Source organism: Schistocerca serialis, chromosome 3 (assembly GCF_023864345.2).
Source record: "Schistocerca serialis cubense isolate TAMUIC-IGC-003099 chromosome 3, iqSchSeri2.2, whole genome shotgun sequence".
Lineage (NCBI taxonomy): Eukaryota > Metazoa > Arthropoda > Insecta > Orthoptera > Acrididae > Schistocerca > Schistocerca serialis.
In genome coordinates, this window is record NC_064640.1 from 856,267,978 (window position 1) to 856,288,248 (window position 20,271).

At 37.2% G+C, this 20,271-nt stretch overlaps 1 protein-coding gene across 1 annotated transcript in view; it reads right to left on the reverse strand.

Annotated features, from left to right (window-relative positions):
- LOC126469603 (unconventional myosin-Va-like) overlaps positions 1-20,271 on the reverse strand; it is a 225,031-nt gene that overhangs the window by 95,094 nt on the left and 109,666 nt on the right. Inside the window, exons 2-3 of the mRNA XM_050096726.1 lie at positions 1,459-1,648; positions 1,175-1,373 (exon numbers count right to left, since the gene is read on the reverse strand). Of these exons, the coding sequence (XP_049952683.1) occupies positions 1,175-1,255 (81 nt within the window). The 5' untranslated portion in view covers positions 1,256-1,373; positions 1,459-1,648. The remainder of the gene's footprint in view (positions 1-1,174; positions 1,374-1,458; positions 1,649-20,271) is intronic.

Sequence of the window (20,271 nt, forward strand, 5' to 3'; positions counted from 1 at the left end):
TTATATAGTAGATATTTTTCTTACGTTTTCTGTAATATGTTATGTATCAGATACTTTTATACATCTGTAGTCTATCTTTTGGCATCATTGTGTACAACATTTGGCAAACCTTATAGTAGGTCACAAAATATTGTAAACACATTGTTTCCATATTTTGTGAGGGAGATATTGTAAAGGGAGATCATCCTCTAGAATTACTTTTCCTCAGCAGTTGTAGTTGATACCAGATATATTTTTAAAATTTTGGGCAGGTCAGTATTACCTCCGCTGTTTTTCTGAAAAATTTCATATAATTTTATACACAATATGTTATATTTCAAGCTAAAATTTATGGAAAGAAATTACTTTATTTTCGTTGTTAAATCGATATGTACTAGCTCTTAATGTACAATTAAGATTTTTTTAGAAACATACAAAATCACAAGTTATTTGGCACACTTAAAATTTCTATTATTAATTATGCAATCTAGTGCTTTTACTATGTTTATTTCTAGATTCTTTTATAAAATAAAAATCTAAACTAATAGAAATTCATTTGTCCAGAAAAATTGTAAACGTTTTGGAATATTGTTATTGCCGCAGAGTGAAGTAGTGGTAAGCATGCTTGTGATGTTATCAGACAAATATTTGTATTTTGGACAAACAATGTAATTTCGACTTTGTTAATGCGAAAATTCAAAAGACAGTGTGATGCAGTAAAATCTGAGACAATAAATTGCGATGATTACAAAAATTCTGCAAAGACATTCTTCAAAATCATTAAGATCAGTTTAACTATGAGAACCTAAAATGTGAGTCTTTCTGCTTCAAGAATAAGACCCCTCGACATGAAGAACTGGAGCCAACTGTGTGAGAGAAGATAAGTAGAAAGTTCATTGTAAATCTTACTCCTCTCAGATTTTCTGATTAGACTTTACCATCGTGGACAGTAGCAACAACAAGAAACGGAGGGGTAGATTATAGGGTGCAGGGAGAGGTGCCAAATGATGAGTCATTTGTGTGCAAAAATGTTCTTGAACTGGCTCTGAGCATACAATAGTACATTGTTTCCCCATTACAATAGTCCATATAATATGTCCATATATGGCTGTTTCTTTCTGAAATATTCTGTGGATGTTATTAGATGTTTTGATGAAGCATTTTAAATCTGAATATGATCTGAAGTAACACTCACCAAGTTTTCTGAAATTAGTCTTCTAATTTCAAGTTGCATAAAAGCCTCAGTTTGCGTTTGGGGACATCTAGTTAAGTTCATAGACAAAAAATTGCATTGATTATCATTTTCCTCTCTGAGTTTCTCGTTTTCTTGTTGAAGTTGTTCCCTGTCTGCTTGCCACTTTTTTTCCTCTTCTTGCAATTCATCTTCCGACTGCCTACATGAATTTACAGCCTAAAGAGTTAGTGATTCCCAGTTGTACTTAACAAAAGTAAGATACAGTACTGCATTTCTATACTCACCTGCTTATCTTTTTTTGACCTTCATATGCCAGCACTGGCTCCACAACCCCATTTATTAAGTGTACATGACTTCCATAGTTGTTACTAGCAACCTTCTTCAAATCTCGGCTTTGGTTTGTTAGAACGCTATGCAACTGAATACATTCCTTCTGCTGTCTGTCAACCTCAAGTTGCAACTCATTATTCTGACCTGAACAGGAAGAAATTTGTAACAGAGTCAGAAATAAATGAAAGTGAAACTAATTCAAATATAAATTAATAATGCCAGTCATGTAGAAAATCTGGTCTAATGCTAGATCAGTATCATGGAAATAGAGTATTTGATAATGGAATACACTAAAGACAAACTTTGGAAATACTTTCTTAACCACTATCTCTGTTTTCGTAGTTTAGCACTTGTATATTTATGGCATGCAGTTGGCAACAATAATTCTTCCCATATAGAACAGGCAGTGTATGTACACTATTTCACCACTATCTGGCAGAGTGGCTACAGAGCCTACAGAGAACATAAACTGTTTGTTTCATATGGAAAACCATGAAATCCTACATTTAAGAGAGACAAAAAAGGAAAAGAAAAAACAACAACAACAAAAATTGCTACTGTGATTGGGGAGAAACAATGTGAACTTACTTAGAAATCCTTCTCGTTCTATTAGATCATATAATGTTTGCTGTAGTTTAGCAAAACTTGCATTTAATCTTGAAATTTCGTGTTCCAGTCGTTGCACCTGAAATTTGAATACAATAGTGACTCAAGAACACTGCATCAAAGACAACAGCAATTAAAATGGTACGAATGCTTAAAGCAGAACTAAATTGACTGAATGCTACTCAATTTAAATTCCTGTCCCACAAAAGCCTCCAATGCAATAATGTCACATATCAGTCTTTATATACCGTGTGAAACAGTATTACCCATGACCTTGATATGCAGATATCTTCATCGTGTTGTGTTCTCAAGATTACCTCTTAGATTCCACCAGACATTCTATGAATGTGAAGAAAACTGTCCCTTGTTACTGTGTCTGCACTTGAGGCTATTTCTCAGCAAAGATTATTGGTTAAACAAGCATACCATGAATAATGGCATTTTCTTTGGTCCCCTCCCCCAGTAGTTAGACATGGAGTGACTCTATACTTGTTAACATTAGTAATGAATGGGTTGTCCATGTTATTAACCAGGTCTATTGTTTCATCCATGTCTATTTCATAGGCAGTTACATGATACCACTAATGTACACTCACAGCCACTATAAATATCAACTAATTAACAGTTCACATTGAATCCACAATATGAAATTACACAGATTTCCTAAAAATGAATTTGTTTTAAGTTATGGACTAAATGAACATCAAAGTACAACACACATTTCAATACCATAACGAAATGCCGCAATAAACAGATCTGAAATACTATAATGCTATCTGTGAATGAGCATTTCTTGTTATCCAAAGTTGAGCAACCAACAAACAACACAATATTCAGGTAATAAACACTAACTCAGTTCTTCAACAGAAAAGCCATTATCGTGCTTCACGAAACATACCATCATTTGACCAGTATGGTATAGCACCACCACAGAAAAACCATCTATACAGAGGCTAGGAACAGGTTATCTCCATTATGCGGACAAACTGGTGTTGTGTTGCGTCTCCTTTGGTAATGTGGTACAACATCAGGACTGTAAAAAATTCTCACAAAAAGTAGGGTTGTGTCACACTGAAACTTCTGCATCCACTGATAGAAAAACTTTGAAAATGTACTAAAATTATATAATCAGCTGTTCAAAATATTCTGCTGAATAGAGAAAGTTAACATAAAATAGTCAGGAAAAAGTACCTATTTTAAGATTGTGTTATTCATAGCCAGCCTAAACTTCCTGATTTATAATGCTTTAGTCCTGCAACTATATTATTCTTTTATACACTGATAAGCCAAAACATTACAACCACTGTCGACCTGTGACATTGAATGCTGTTTGGTGGCACTGCGGGCATGTGATGCGGTAACAAAAGTATGTAAGTGGAGCAGACATGGGGAGGGGGGGTCATCCTAGCAAAGATATGTGTTGCAAATGGGGAAATCCATTGAGATAAGTGACTTTGACAAAGGGCAGATTATTATTAAACAAAGCCTGTGAACAAGTATCTTGAAAACAGCAAAGCTGAATGAATGTTCACATGCTACTGCTTTGGGCCTGTAAAGAGGTAGAAGAACAGTGAAACCACCACTAGGTGGTAAATGGCTGGATGTCCATGACTCTTCACAGAATGTGGGGTTTGGAGGCTTGTCTGCTCTGTAAAGCAGGATAGATAGTGATCTGTGGTATCTTTGCTGAAGTAGCACAATGTTGGTGCACCCTCAAGTGTTTTGGAGCACACCATTCATAGTGCATTGTTGAACATGGAGCTCTGCAGCGGACCATTCCTACATATTCACATGTTGACCCAATGACACTGTCAATTACAACTGCAATGTGCACGGGCCCATTAGGATTCAACCATCAAGTAATGGAAACATGTCGGCTCTTTGGGTGAAACACACTTTTGCTACACTTTGTTGTAGGTCATCACCACAAATGCTGTTATCAAGGTGAACAGATGGCTCAAAATGAGCAGCATATCACGGACACAGGCTGGTAGGAGCAGTATTATGATATGGGAGACATTCTCCTGCATTTGCATGGGACTTGTGATAGTAATCAAAGACAAGCTGAGAGCTACGAACAACCTGCGTCCCTTCTTGCTTGACACCTGTGGTGTCACCGCCAGACTCCACACTTGCTAGGTGGTAGCCTTTAAATCGGCCGCGATCCGTTAGTATACGTTGGACCCGCGTGTCGCCACTATCAGAGATTGCAGACCGAGTGCCGCCACACGGCAGGTCTAGAGAGACTTCCTAGCACTCGCCCCAGTTGTACAACCGGCTTTGCTAGCGATGGTTCACTGACAAAATACGCTCTCATTTGCCGAGACGATAGTTTAACATAGCCTTCAGCTATGTCATTTGCTACGACCTAGCAAGGTGCCATTATCAGTTACTATTGATACTGAATCATGTACCGTCAAGACCGACGTTCACCATTAATGGATTAAAGTTAAGTATTCCACCAGCTACGTCCGTTTTTCTAAATTCTAATTTCCTTGTCCTGTTACAGACCTCACGCCAGCCTGCGTGAGCTAAAACGCGTGCCTATTGGCCTCCTCTAGTAACACGGTGTTGGCTCTCCTGCCAACCAAAACAATACCTTCCCTGATGGTGATGTCATCTTTCAGCAGTATAATTGTCCATATCCCAGAGCCAGAACCATGCTACTGTGGTTTGAGGAGCATTATACTGCACTCAAGTTGGTGTCTCCATGACCAAATTCCACTGATTTGATTTATTATTGCTCCTGTAGATCATACAATTTGTACAGCAAAGCACATCATGATATAGGACAAGTCAATTTGAAAAATTATGTTAAGATGGTATATGACGAGAGATGACAGTAGTGGTACATAACTCACATAACGAATACATATAGGATATATAGACAAAATATAAAAAAGGTGGTGTATGATGAGAGATGATGATGGTGCATACTGCACATAGCAGAATACATATAAGAGATACAGGCAGAATATGAGTAACAAACAATAATTAAATTATCTTACTAAGTAGAAATATCTACAAGTGAATATACAGCTTATTACAAGTAATTAAAATATTGTGGTACATAGTTCACATAGCAGAATACATATATGAGATACAGACAGAATATAGATCAGATACAATAATTAAATTATCTTACTAAGTAGAAACATATACAACTGAATAAACAGCTTATTGCAAGTAATTAGAATTTTGTTTCAAGAAATTAATGTACAGAATAGAAACAGTGATTTATTAGCAATTCCTTTAATTTAATTCTCACTATTTTTGGGTTTTTGCTTGTTTTTATGTCTGTTGGGAGGTAGTTGTATATTTTAATGCCCATACATTTAACCCCATTCACATATAAGTTTGTGTTGTGGGCTATAATTTGTAACTGCGTTTTGTTTCTGGTGTCGTGTGTGGTGGTTTGCACTTCTGTCGAGGGTGTCCAAGTGCTGTACCGTAAAACAAGCTAGTTCCAATATATAGAGGCATAGCAGTGGCAGGATTTTTAGCTGTTGAAATAGTGGTTTACAGTGTTCAGTTCTTTTTTTACATTTCATTATTCTTACTACTTGTTTTTGTAACTTGAAAATTGGGAGAGAATCAGAGCTCTTTCCCCAGAAGATTAGGCCATAGCTCAAGACAGACTCAAACAGGGCATGGTGCACCAGCTTCAAGGTATCTACACTGGCGGTGTCTTTTAATGATCGTAATAGATAGCAGGTTTTATTAAGCTTTTGTGACAATGCCTCAATATGTGGTTTCCAATTTAGTGTGTTACTGATGGTAAGTCCAAGAAATTTGGTGTCCTGCCTGTTCGTAATGTCATCTTTGCCGATAACTATAACTGCATTGAAGGGGGTTAGATTTTGTCTAGTATGGAAGTTCATACTTACAGTTTTTTGAGTATTTATGAGTAGTCTATTTGCTTGAAACCACAATTGTAAATGACAAGTAGTTTCATTAACTGCTTCTTGCAATGTGTCACCTCTACTGGTTATCAGGATATTTGTGTCGTCCACATACAGAAAGGAGCTGGCATTTGGTATGTGTTCTGGGAGATCATTTATGAATAACATGAAAAGAAAAGGGCCAAGGACAGATCCCTGAGGGACGTCATTTGTTGTATGTAGTATATCTGACCTGCAGTGCCTGAATGTCTCTGATTTTCTTATTTCTACATATTGCTTTCTTTGATTAAGGTAGCTATGGAGCCAATTGTGGGCTACACCTCTAATCCCATACTTATGGAGTTCCATAAGCAGCACCTTGTGGTCGACCATGTCAAAAGGCTTGGACTGATCGAGAAATATACCGACACTTGAGCACTTTTCTAGAAATGCATACAGGGCATATGTGGTGGACCTATTTTTCTGGAATCCGTATTGGGAAGATGTGATTATGTTGTTAGAATTTAAACATATTTCTAATCTCTTGTAGAGAGGTATAATTTTAGGAAGATTTAGCTGGTTTGGAAATGTTCCATCTAGAAATGAGGTATTTATGATATTTGACAGGGGTCCACTGATGTAATTTGAACACTTATGAAGTAAGAAGCAGGGTATCATATCATGCAGAATAAATCGTTTTGACTATTTTTTTAATAATATCTTCAATTTCATACGGTGTTGTAGGAGATAGGAAAAAGGAGTTCAGAGGAGTATTATTTTTGAGACAAGAGTGTGCAGTGTTTGGAGAGTTAGTCAGGAGATTTGTGGGAGGAGAGTGAACAGTATTTCAAGAGTTGGTTAGGAGATTTGTGGAAATTTCTGAAAAATAGCTGATGAATTTATTGGCAATTTTATGTGCGTTTTCAGTCTTTTGTCCTTCTATATTTAGTGTGATTTTATCCTCTATCCTTAACTTTCCACCAGTCTGTTCATTTACTATACCCGAGATGGTCTTACATTTGTTGGAAGAGCACCTAATTGTTTTATCATTATGAGCTTTTTTAGCCCATTTGATAACTCTCCTGTATGTGTTTTTGTAATTTTTATTGTATACCTTGAACTCTTTGGATTTGCCACTGTCCAGTTTGCTAAGTCTGTGCAGCAGCCTCATCTTTTCTGATGAAGTTTTTATACCTTTTGTGACCCAAGCATTCTGGTTTTTTGTTAGTGATAGTCTTTGTTTTCGCTGGAAAATTGCAATTAAAGTAATATTCAAATATCTGCAGAAAATTGTCATATTTTTCATTTGTTGTTGAGGAAGTAAATACACTTTGCCAGTCTTCTTTCTCTAAGCTAAGTACAAAGTTGTTTATAATGCTATCACTATAACTTCTACATTTAATAACTGTTTCTTCTGTTGGGAGTACATTGAGTGGTGGATTAAAATATATTGTTAGTGCACTGTAATCTGAAAAACCAACATCTATAATTTTTACAGTGCAATCAGTGTTAGTAGCAACCTGATCAAGACAGCTGTTTAATCTCGTAGGACACATAACTTTCATATTTAAGTTGAATGGCATCATTAAATTTACTAATTATGACTTTCAAGCAGATTCTTCAAGGAAATCAATGTTGATATCACCACATATTATTATATTTTTTGAGTTGTTGTGACAAGCTTTTTCTAGCAATAGTGCAAAGTTTCTGAGGATGACTGAAATGTTACCACTAGGTGATCTATATACACACATTATATACGTATTTAGGTCGACCAGTACTACCCCAGCTATTTCAATGTCTTTGTCTAAGGAATGCACTTCACTGATGTAAATCCTACGGAACCCATTCAGGTCTCCATCGGGTGCCATCATCACGTACGTACCTGTGCACAGTCACCTAATGACACATACCTCCACAAACCTACCAACAAACTGTTGGATCCCTGATATGCAGAATCAGTGGTATATTTCATTCCAAAGAAGGACAATCACGCTATTAAGCAGGTAGTCATAAGGTTTTGGCTCATCAGTGTATTAAGGATATCCTTTGTAACAAAACTTTGCTACTAGTATATAATAAGCCATCACAGAATGGAGCACTGATGACACAAAATGTTCCCATAAAACACCATTATTAACTACAGGCAGTGCAGGTACTGTTATTAAATCCTGAGATTCTGTAAAAGATGCCTGAGTGGATAGCAAAGGTATTCAAATCCTGATCGCTGCTGATACTAGCATATTAACAGATGTCAATCTCAGATTACAAACTAACATTTGTTTTGCATGGGTGAAGTTAACTGACAACAGTATAATAAAGTATTGAGAATGATTAGCATTTAACATCATTCTAATGAAGGAATCAACCTTGTCCTTCTTAACGGACCATCCCATCATTTACCATAACTAATTTAAGGCTGGCATTTTACCATAAAGAGGTGTGTTTGAAAGATGGTGGGATGGTGTCTCTCTGTAAAAAGTTAACAACTGCCATGTGTGTACATGGCATGTTGCTTGCCAGTGATAGCTTACTCTGAAGGCAATAGTGTTAAGGTTAACATCAATCATAATTAGCTACGCATTCCTCCATAACATTTCAAACACCACTATATCATACATATTCATCATGGAAGGAGGTACAAAAATGACATACTTGTTAATGGCCAATTCTTTAATTTGTGCACACTAATACAAAATGGTGTATGGTACGTTTGAGATCTGCCCAATTTTCCCACATATTCTTTGAGCACTCAATGTGATACGTCTTTTTCTTTTTCATATGATGTGTCCCAATGCAAGTAAGTACAGGGGAAAGACTATGATGTGATCAGTGAGATGGAACAATATTTAACCTAACAAGATGATCAGTGGAAGACATAAAATCTGTAAACACGTTTGTGATCATGTTTTGCTCATTTTTCACAAATATCTGACTTCATCACATATAATTACACAAACAGTTATAGTAGATTATGTATTAATAAAATAAAAATCCATTTCAGTTGCCAGTAATTTTTTATTTAGTGCACGACCAGTTTTTAAGCCTAAAGCTTCATCTTCAACTGCCACCAAATAATTACGGAAACTTCCATGTTGTGCCGTTGAGATAAGCACTGCAGTTGCTAACCTTATGCTCCCATGCATATTTTGATGTGCATGTGACCCCCATGATTGACTGGCTTGACCACAACACACTAATGTTTCCTTTGGTGGCACCAAAAGGTGAAGCTTTAGGCTTCAGAACCAGTCATGCAATAAACAAGAAATTATGACAACTGAAGCAAATTTTTGTAATTTGTTAATATGTTCCTGAGCTGTAGATGTTTGTCTGATCAAACATTGTGAATTATAAAGTGACATGTGCTCAAGATTAATATTTATGAATAAATTAACAAGAAGACTCTGAGAACCTTTAACACTGCAGCCACTGTGTTTGTAGAAGGGATACAAAGAAGATAAGCATAGCAGACAAAAAAATTAATCACAGCCAGGAGATGTAACAGCTTTACCACCTGTAGCCTTCATAAGGCCTCAATCCAGCAATGAAGAGAATCCACAGGTTTCATGTCATACACAGCTGAAGCCACTCACTGATCATCTGATCCTGTACTGCTAAAGTTGTGGAGATGTTGATTAGAATTTTGTACTGACTTTTCCAAATAGTCCAAAACATTTGCTATATTATTCAGGGGGACAACTGAAAAGTGAAATGGGATCTATGTATTTGTCAAATCAGTAACATATGCATGGAGCCCTGCAAAACTGCTTCTTACTATCTTGGAAGATGGTAACATACACTAACAATCGTCATGACAATACAGAAGAATGAGAAATAATTGGTCACGAAGAATGTTCAAATAAACATTCTGGTTCATGTTCATGTAACCAGAATGAGTTTTGATACAAAAACTTTCAAAACATTGTAACAAACTCTCACTTGAACTACACCATGGGTTAAAAGCCTGAGTAGGCTGTTGGTGCAGTCAGTGTCTGACATAATTTGAAAAGAAGCAAAAGTAACTCACTGAAATACACTGCATGCCTCCAGTCAATTTCTGTCCATTATCAGTGTTTTTTCGGCTCACGGAGATGTGCAGATTTGTACGCTGCTGTGAGCAATGGCCTTTTGTAAGGTACCTCAACTACAAATGACCACTACATGCCGTTCCATTCATAAGCTTTTCTCAGAAACTAGCCAAGACTGCAATGCTGTCACTAACAGCAACAATTCCTGTTAGATTTGAAATGGAATGTTAATGACAAAGCAAGACACTTGGACTCCTATCCCTGTTGGTTAGGGTTTTTTATGGCCAATGTTCTTAAGCAGTGTTACATGTCAGTGTGTAATACACCATTCCTCATACACGTGTTGCACAGTCTGCAATGATACATCAAAAAATCAGGCAACTTTATTCATGAAGTATTATTGGGGACATCCAAACACAATTACTCATTTCTCACATTCCATCATGTCTCTACATTGATCCTTATTACTGTATTGATTCCATACAACCACAGGCTTCACTGTAATGCCTTATGTCAATAGCAGAGTGTCACGTGACCATTTGGCACCAGTTCTAGACAATCTTCAGCACTCCAAAGAAAACTGAGTACTAAGGCAGGTACTAATGTTTTGTGCTCACGTTATCTGACTTGGTCAAAATTGGAGACAAGCAATCTGTCATAATTTTTATATTATGGACTGAAAGCCCTCGAAGTCAAGATCACAAATAATTTTTATTTTGAGTACTAGGTTCAGCTGCACATGACCCATCCTCAGAGCCCTGTAATGTTATATAAACCATACAGTCCAGTTTTATGTAATATTCTACCAAACTGCTGATTTACAAATGTTTAAAGGCCTTTACCACAGGCTCAACATATTTAAACAGTAAACTACATGTCCTCGTAACAAACAAAAGTATTAGAAACACTGTCAACATACAACATTATAGACCATAACTGAGGACCAAATAACAGTAGGCAATTTTTGTCATAATGATAGTAGTAAGTAATAACAATAGATTATAAAAATAAAAATTTATTTGTGATCGTGACTTTGAGGCTTTCCAATCCTATATTCAACAGCGTGAGCTGAAATTTGTAGTGTACCCTGTTATGTCAAAAATCCTGCAGGATTGAGGAAACCTGAATGTTCCAGTACAGTATGAGTGAGGTGGTCTATCTTATACAGTATATACCATAAATGGGTGCCATCTTGAATCTAAGTCCATTTTCTTAAGTGGAAAATGGGGCATATGGTATATTAAATAATATCAGCATTTTTTGGCAAGTTCATTCTTGTAATCAGATCTGGAATAGCAGTTTGGTTCAAAAGTTACAACACTTCATATTTGTTGCAGGTAACTGCCTGTGGCTTTTACTAAGGAGGAGATAAACAAGGTTATTTTGATGTCTGGAGAACGGAGTTTCAGTGTCATAACAGCAGATTTTAACAGCTGGCACCCAGAAAGACCTAAGTTTCACACAACACTGTCAGGTGCTTAATTTCCAAATTCCGTGAAATTGGGACTGTGGCTGACAAATCACGGAGTGGGCATCCAAAAAGTGCTACTGATGAGGCACACTCAACAACGGTTTTGGTGTCCTTCATGAAAATCCCACACTGCAGCACACAGCGTTTGTCAGCATAATGTGGAATCAGTTAGTCATTGATCATATGAATCCTTCATGCTTATCAATGGCATCCACTCGAAATTCAGCTACTCCAGCACCTAGCAGAGGATGACCCAGACAGACATATGCAGTTTTGCACATGAGCCCTAGGGCAAGTTCAACAAGATCCCTCTTTTGCACAAGGTATCTTGTTCAGTGGTGAGGCAAGCTTTTTTGTCAGTGGTAAAGACAACAGTCACAACCACAGATACTGGAGTGACCAGAATCCACACTGGATGGGACATTCCACGTCAAAAGAACATGGTGTAAGAAGATTGGTCATAAAAATCCCTAACCAACAGGGAGAAAAGTCTAAGTGTCATGTGTTGTCATGGTGTGGTGTGGAATGTGGGTACCCACGTAATTGGACCCATTTTCACTGACCATAACCTAAATGCTCATTGCTACCTGCCTTCAAATGTGCATTGACTGAGAAGGACACCATGTTGAACACCTTAAATTACTGTCCTTTATTGAGAACAGTCCAGCCTGTAATTCCAACCAAAATTTTCTGTAACTTTCGAACCATAATTGCTACTTTGTATTTGTTTACAGGAATGACCTTGGCAGAAAATACTGATGTTACCTGATATATCACATGACTCCCCTTTCCATTTAAAAAATTGACAGATTCAAGATAGATGATTCCAAGATGACATTCTTGTTCTGTACATACTGTAAGAGACAGACCACCTCACCTATACCTTATTGGAACTTTCAGGTTTCCCTATTCCTACAGGGTTTCTGACATAACAGGGTTTACTGAGACTTTTGACTCACCCTGAACATTTAAATCTACATGGCTACTCTGTAAATCACACATAAGTGCCTGGCAGAAGGTTCATCAAACCACCTTTAAACTAATTCTCTATTATTCCATTCTCAAATAATGTGTAGAAAAAGCATATACCTATATCTATCCATGCAAACTATGATTTTATTATGATGATCGTTTCTCACTATGTAGATAGACATCAACAAAGTATTTTTGAATCTGGAAGAGAAAGTTTGTGATTTAAATTTTGTGAGGAGATCCCGTTGCAATGAAAAACGCCTTTGTTTTAATGATTTCCACTCTGAATCCTATATCATGTCTGTGACGCTCTCTCCACAATTTCTCAGTAATACAATATCTGCTGCTCTTCTTCAAACTTTCTTGATGTACTTCATTAATCCTATATGGTGACACTAAAACACCGTGCAACAGTACTGCAAAAGAGGATGGTCAACCTAGTGAAGACAGTCTCTTTAGTAGATCTGTTGCATTTTCTAAGTGATCTGGTGATAAAACCCTGTTATTGGTTCTCTTTCCCATTCCAATTTAAGTTGTTCATAATTGTAATTCCTAGGTATTTAATTGAATTTATGACCTTTAGATTTGATTCATTTATCATATAACCGAATTTTAAAGGATTCCTTTTGGCAGTCATGCAGATGACCTCACTCTTCGAGCTTACATCATCATCAGCACATATAATGTTGTGGGTATTATCAATATACTAATATACCCACAAGAGCCAACTAATAAGGCTTCAAGATACAGCACTAGGAATATACATCACTTATGAGGGAATCTCAATGATAACACTATTTATTCTAAATAGAGCACATACACACTGTGACAAAGCAGGCTGGGATAATTTTAATGCCCCTCTTGTTTTGCCATCTGATTACTTAAAATTAATTTTTTCATGTCTAACTAATTACCATTAACATACGTGAATATAATCTGCATTTTCATAAAAGAGAAAGATTGGGCCTTAGTTTTAAAGAATATAACACCAGATCTAATTTTGTGCTTAGTATGTATGTAATTTCAATTTATAATTTAGTTTGACTGTTCCTAGTTAGTATCTTTCATTATAGGGTGAAATCATTAATTGTTTTGTAACTTAAATTCTGTTGTTGACATATAAACAAATATAAATTCTGCACTAATTATAAACGTTTGGAAGACGAAATACTAGTAATCTTAAAGTATCTGTTTGGCTCCTTTCGAAAACATGTTAGCAAAGGCAGCAGTTAATAACTAACAGTTTTGTCAGAAGTATTGTTTGCATAACGATATTTGTTGATTTTATGATTTAAACAAATAATTCAGCTTAACCCTTGCAGCAGAAGAAACTGTTAAAAAGAAGCAATTTTTCTATGTATTCAGTTAATTTAATGAGTTAAGTTGTAATTGTAATTTCTGTATATTAAACTTCTAACAATGTGTAGTTTCAGTACCTATTATTGTGATGATATATAAGGGCCTGAATTTTGGTCACAAGACAGTCACTTCACAGCCGAGATTCAGACGAGGAACCTGTGTTGGTTAGAATGACAACAATGCTTCAATGTAACTGAGGAATAAGTCTTAAACAATTAGGCCATGTGTAAAAACAATGCCAGTGACTGTTTCCATATGATGTAATTTTCTCTTCTTCAAGAACTGTGAACTTTGTGGTTATGTTTTTACTGCTCATAGATGTTCAACAGTAAACTATAGCAGCAGTATGTGGAGGTTCGCCTGAAAACAATTAATGAGGCTTATCGAAAGTTATAACAATAGTTAACTGGCCATATAAATGTGTACATGGGGGTTGCGAAAAGTGAAAATAAAAGTCATTGAAACGCAACTGTGCATCTGTCAGCTACATTATTTATGGTAGTCAGTGTCCAAATTACAAATCCCATTTTTCAGCCAGTGTAGCAACACAGTACGTCGACACCGAGGACAACGAATGAAAATAAATAAAGCAGGTGGAACCGCTACAACTCCTATGAAAATTCGTAAGTTCTTCTAGTTAATGTCTGAGGACATTCAACAACATTCAGCACATGATGAATGGGAACCAGGCAAATATCCACTTATTTAGGCCAATGGAATAATGGTGAAGGTTCTGAAGGATGCCTAAATTTTATGATTGGCAAATAGTAAGGTTAGTAAATAATGATACCCGAAAGAAAGTTTTAAGTGCTGGAAAACTTGTAGATACAAGACACAAGATTTTATTTCCATTTGATAACCATGGACGACACTGTGCTAGTTTCAGACCCTTCCATCAAAATATTTTGCGATATCCATAGTGAAACCAAATGCACAACTGAAATATTTTGTTAACAGTATCAAAGAAAAGGTAAAGGACTTTAATAAACTTGACTGTTTGGTTGTTCTTGCTGAAACAAAGGATGTATAAACAGATTTCAAAGAATAGCGAAGCACTGTGATTATGATACTCTCAAAAACTACGAACACGAAAGTGATTCTGTGCACAGTAGTCTACACAGTTGGCAGGGCAGACCGGAACGATAGAATATATAAAATGAACAAGTTCTGAATGGAAAATGCTGCAGAGTGCAGTCATGCTGAGATACTAGGTGTTAGTCTGTTTTTATGGAGGACTACATGTGGTTATGAAGGAAAAAGGAAAACTTTGCATGAACCTTCATTATTTAGGTATGCTTCATACCATGACTCCGTCACTGATCTCAGTTGGTTGCTTGCAACAGCTAGGAAAGACTGACACTGCAAATGAGTGGGTACAATATGGCAATATTAGAAGATGAAACAAACAACTTTATCAGTGAATATGCCTTCTGTGGAACAAATATCTGACAAAGATGACATGCAAGAAAAAATATCACCATGTAAAAAGAATTGAGGCTGGAGCTATACCATAGAGAAGAGAAGATAGTACCAGCAGATTACATTGAACCACCAGGTAGAGGGCAACTTTGAAAGTAACATTGAAATCTCTAACTATAATTGTGTATTTTGATTGACTGCTTAGACAGGTCAGAAGGTTTTACAAATTATCAGAGAACAACTTAAAATTTTCACATGGTGACCTACATTTACATGCAGTTGTAATTTTACTTTCTATTAGTTCACTTAAGCAATACTCAAAATCGTTTTATAGAGGGAAACATTCCATGTGGGAAAAATATATCTAAAAACAAAGATTCTGTAACTTACCAAACGAGAGCGTTGGATCCTTTCATCTTTCCCTTTCCTTCCCTCTTTCCTGATGAAGCGACCTTGGGTTGCGAAAGCTCGAAATTTGTGTGTGTGTTTGTGTTTGTTATTGTTTCTATCAACGTACCAACGATTTGTTTGGTAAGTTACAGAATCTTTGTTTTTATATATATATATATATATGAGTATTGCTTATGTGAACTAATAGAAAGTGAAATTACAACTGCATGTAAATATAGGTCACCATTTTTTAAATTGTTGTTCTCTGATAATTTGTAAAATCTTCGGAACTGTTTAAGTAGTCAATGAAAATACACAATTATAGTTAGAGATTTCAACGTTACTTTCAAGGACAGCTGCACAAAAGGGCAGCAACTGATTAATCTGCTAAAAATTTACAGTATGGATATATGTCTAGAAGATACCATCATGTATGTCAGCATGAGTGAAACTACTATTGCCAAATTTTCATTGACAAATCAAAATGAGCCTATAAAATGAGATGTTTGATACAAGGTTTCTCTGACAGTCTAGCAATTGAGGGGTGCCGGAATGATGAAAATGACAAAATTAACCTTTTTCGTTTTTTTTTTTCATTATAAAATTATTTGGAGTTTTCTGAATAAAACAAATCAGGTTTCACTATTCTAAGTGTGTTTTTTATCACTGCAAAGTTGACGCACTGTGTAAACGGTTGTAGCAACTTGGTGTGTCACCTCTGATGGCGCCACTCGCTGCCTGCAAGCAGGGTATCTTTGGGGAATTAGACAGTTTTTTGTTTTCCAACGTTGTATGGCTTTATCTCTGTGGCAAATGACCATTCATATCAGTAAACATAAACGCTATACCGTGTGTGTTGACTTGTGGAGTTTGCTTTATGTTGTTTAGCTGTTCAATTTTGCGTATTTGACGAATTTTGCACGTACCTGTTTTATGTATTTGGTTTGTCGATATCAATATGCCCTGTTTCAGCAATCGAATGTTTAAGAAAAGGCACAATGAGTGGAAGAAGAAATCTTTTGTTGTTTCGAAAGGAGATGCTGCTCAGACTGCTTCACCGACTACTCCAAATGAAAGTGATAGAGCTTCTTCCAGCAAGAAACTTTGTGACAGCAAATAAAAATTTGAAAACTATGAAAGTGACAGTAACGATGTGAATGAAATAATTAACATTTCCTTGCTCTCTAATATTTTGGAACATAACGTATTATGCCAAGTTTGCCGAGAAAGAGCAGTGGAATTGAAAATAACTTCACACATTGGTTTGACATTTAAAATGTTATTGAAGTGCAACAAATGTGCTGCAGAAGTTTCGTTTTCCTCATAGCGGTAATAGTGGAAAGAAGGTGTATGATATACATGTTAGTCTAGTGAATGGCTTCCGTTGCATTGGCAAGGGCAGTGCTGCAGGGAGAATGTTATGTGGAATTATGAACTTACCAAAATGACCAACCAAGTTTGGATTTTATAATGAATTGGTGGGATCTTCTACTGAAGATTTTGCTTAAGCAACAATGAAGAAAGCAGTTGAAGAATCTGTGACAGATAATGGGAATTGTAGAGATTTAACTGCTTTAGATGGATCATGGCAACGTAGAGGTCATAAATCTCTAAATGGAGTTGTGACAGCTACCAGTGGAGACAGTTGCAAAGTAATTGATGTTGCTATTCTCTCAAAACATTGTAGATGTAAGGGCAATACCAAGGACGAACATAGTGAAAGTTGTGAAGCAAATTTTCACGGCACGAGTGGAGCAATGGAAGTAGAGGGAGTGAAAGTAATTTTTTCCAGATCACAGGAGCGGTATAATATATGATACACTGACTATCTAGGAGACAGTGATTCTAAGGGATATAAAGCTGTAGAGGAAATCAAACCTTATGGCAATGAAATTCACATTAAAAAACAGGAGTGCATTGGACATGTGCAGAAGCAAATGGGGGCTCGCTTGCGCAAACTAAAGCAGACATTAGGATCTCAGAAGCTTAGTGATGGTAAGACCCTTGGAGGAAGAGGAAGATTGACTGATGAAGCAATTGATAAATTGCAGAGGTATTACGGGTGTGCAATTAGGCAAAATACAAGAAGCATTGAGCATGTGAGGAGAGCAGTAGGGGCATTATTTTTTCATACTGCATCAACAAATAAGCCCCCACAACATGAACTGTACCCTACAGGTGATGACTCATTGTGTAAGTACCAATCAGGAAAGGAATATGCCCATAAAAACAGTTTGCCAAAAGTTGTAATTGATGTTACTAAGCCCATATTCAGAGATTTATCACAGCCGAGTTTATTGGAAAAGTGTTTACATGGGAAAACACAAAATCCAAATGAGAGAGTAAATAATTTAATTTGGAAAAAAATGTTCAAATGTGAGTGATATCTTATGGGACTTAACTGCTAAGGTCATCAGTCTCTAAGCTTACACACTACTTAACCTAAATTACCCTAAGGACAAACACACACACCCGAGGGAGGACTCGAACCTCCACTGGGACCAGCCGCACAGTCCATGACTGCAGTGCCTCAGACTTCTCGGCTAATCCCGTGCGGCTTTAATTTGGATTAGGATTCCCAAAAGAGTGTTTGTACAGAGAAAAACATTGCATTTTGGAGTCTATGATACAGTGGCAACATACAATGAAGGAAACATTATCAAATGTGATGTGCTGAAACGTTTAGGTTTCCAACCAGGACACAACACCATTTCCACAATGTGCTTAATTGGTGAAGAAAGACTAAGAGGTGCAGTAAGAAGAGACAAAAGCCTACAACATGCAGCAAAAGGGAAGAAAAGACCAGTGAAAAGGAAACTAACGCTGGAAAAAGAAGAGGATGCTGATAATCCATCATATGGGTCAGGAATGTATAGAAAACTTTGGAAGCCAGTTGCCGTAACTTAAAAATTTTCATCTTTGAGGAACATTTTCTCAAAAACTTTTAACAGTATGTTAATGAAATTTATACACAATATTGTTTACTTCTTTTCCTTCATTTTTATAACAAATTGTAAAAAATATTGTATAATTCAAGAGTTATAGAAGAAAAAGTGCAGAATTTTAGAGAAAAAAATAAGCATCTGTTTAAAAAATTGTAAAACAAAAACCAATAAATATTTCTTAACATGGCATTATAACTTTGTAGAGAAATATTCACTGAACATGTAATCCAAATTTCAGAGCTATATGTTTAATGGTTTTAGAAAAATGTTCCTTCTATTTGCTAAAATTAACATGGAGGAGATGGATCGTTCCGGCTCCCCTTAAGACTGTTTTTCACTTACATTAGACCCAGATCTCGGGAGCCGGCTGTCAGTTACCAAGTAACGCCTGGCGTGGGCTCCCTCTACCTCACTTTATGGAACATTTTGAGCATGTGCATATCGGGTTCTCCATTATATTAAGCTCCAAGACCACGCAAACACGTGGACACTGGAGCATACATTGTGGGCGAAGCTGGCGTTCGCTGTGTCAAATACCGATGAAGGCACCCAGACGCCGAAATTACAGATTACAATAACATCAACCAGAAGTGGGAATGACAACACATCAGCACGGGTTCAAATGGTCCAAATGGCTCTAAGCACTACGGGACTTAACATCTGAGGTCATCAGTGCCCTAGACTTAGAACTACTTAAACCTACATGAAACTTCCTGGCAGATTAAAACTGTGTGCCAGACAGACTCGAAATCGGAACCTTTGCCTTTCGCAGGCAAGTGCTCTACCATCTGAGCTGCCCAAGCATGACTCACGCCCCTTCCTCACAGCTTTACTTCCGCCAGTACCTCATCTCCTACTTTCCAAACTTCACAGAAGCTCTCCTGCGAACTGGAAGAAAGGATATTGCGGAGACATGGCTTAGCCACAGCTTGGGGGATGTTTCCAGAATGAGATTTTCACTCTGCAGTGGAGTGTGCGCTGATATGAAACTTCCTGGCAGATTGGGTAGCTCAGATGATAGAGCACTTGCCCGCGAAAGGCAAAGGTCCCGAGTTCGAGTCTCGGGTTGGGTTGTTTGGGGAAGGAGACCAGACAGCGTGGTCATCGGTCTCATCGGATTACGGAAGCATGGGGAAAGAAGTCGGCCGTGCCCTTTCAAAGGAACCATCCCGGCATTTGCCTGTAGCGATTTAGGGAAATCACGGAAAACCTAAATCAGGATGGCCGGACGCGGGATTGAACCGTCGTCCTCCCGAATACGAGTCCAGTGTCTAACCACTGCGCCACCTCGCTCGGTGCTCGAGTCTCGGTCCGGCACACAGTTTTAATTTGCCAGGAAGTTTCATATCGGCGCACACTCCGCTGCAGAGTGAAAATCTCATTTTACTTAAATCTAACCTATGGACATCACACACATCCATGCCCGAGGCAGGATTCGAACCTGCGACCAAAGCAGCCGTGTGGTTCCGGTCTGAAGCGCCCAGAACTGCTCAGCCACAGCGGCCGGCATCAACACGGGAATAAGGAGCGATCAGACGAACAAGCTCAACAGGAGATGTAACAACTAGACATAGAAACATGAAATCAAAAATAATGGCAAAACTCTCACTCTAACATGCTTAGGGTCACTATACACAGTTTACAGACCTCGAAACTACTCCTAAATAATAATACATTACACTGATGTGCCGAGACC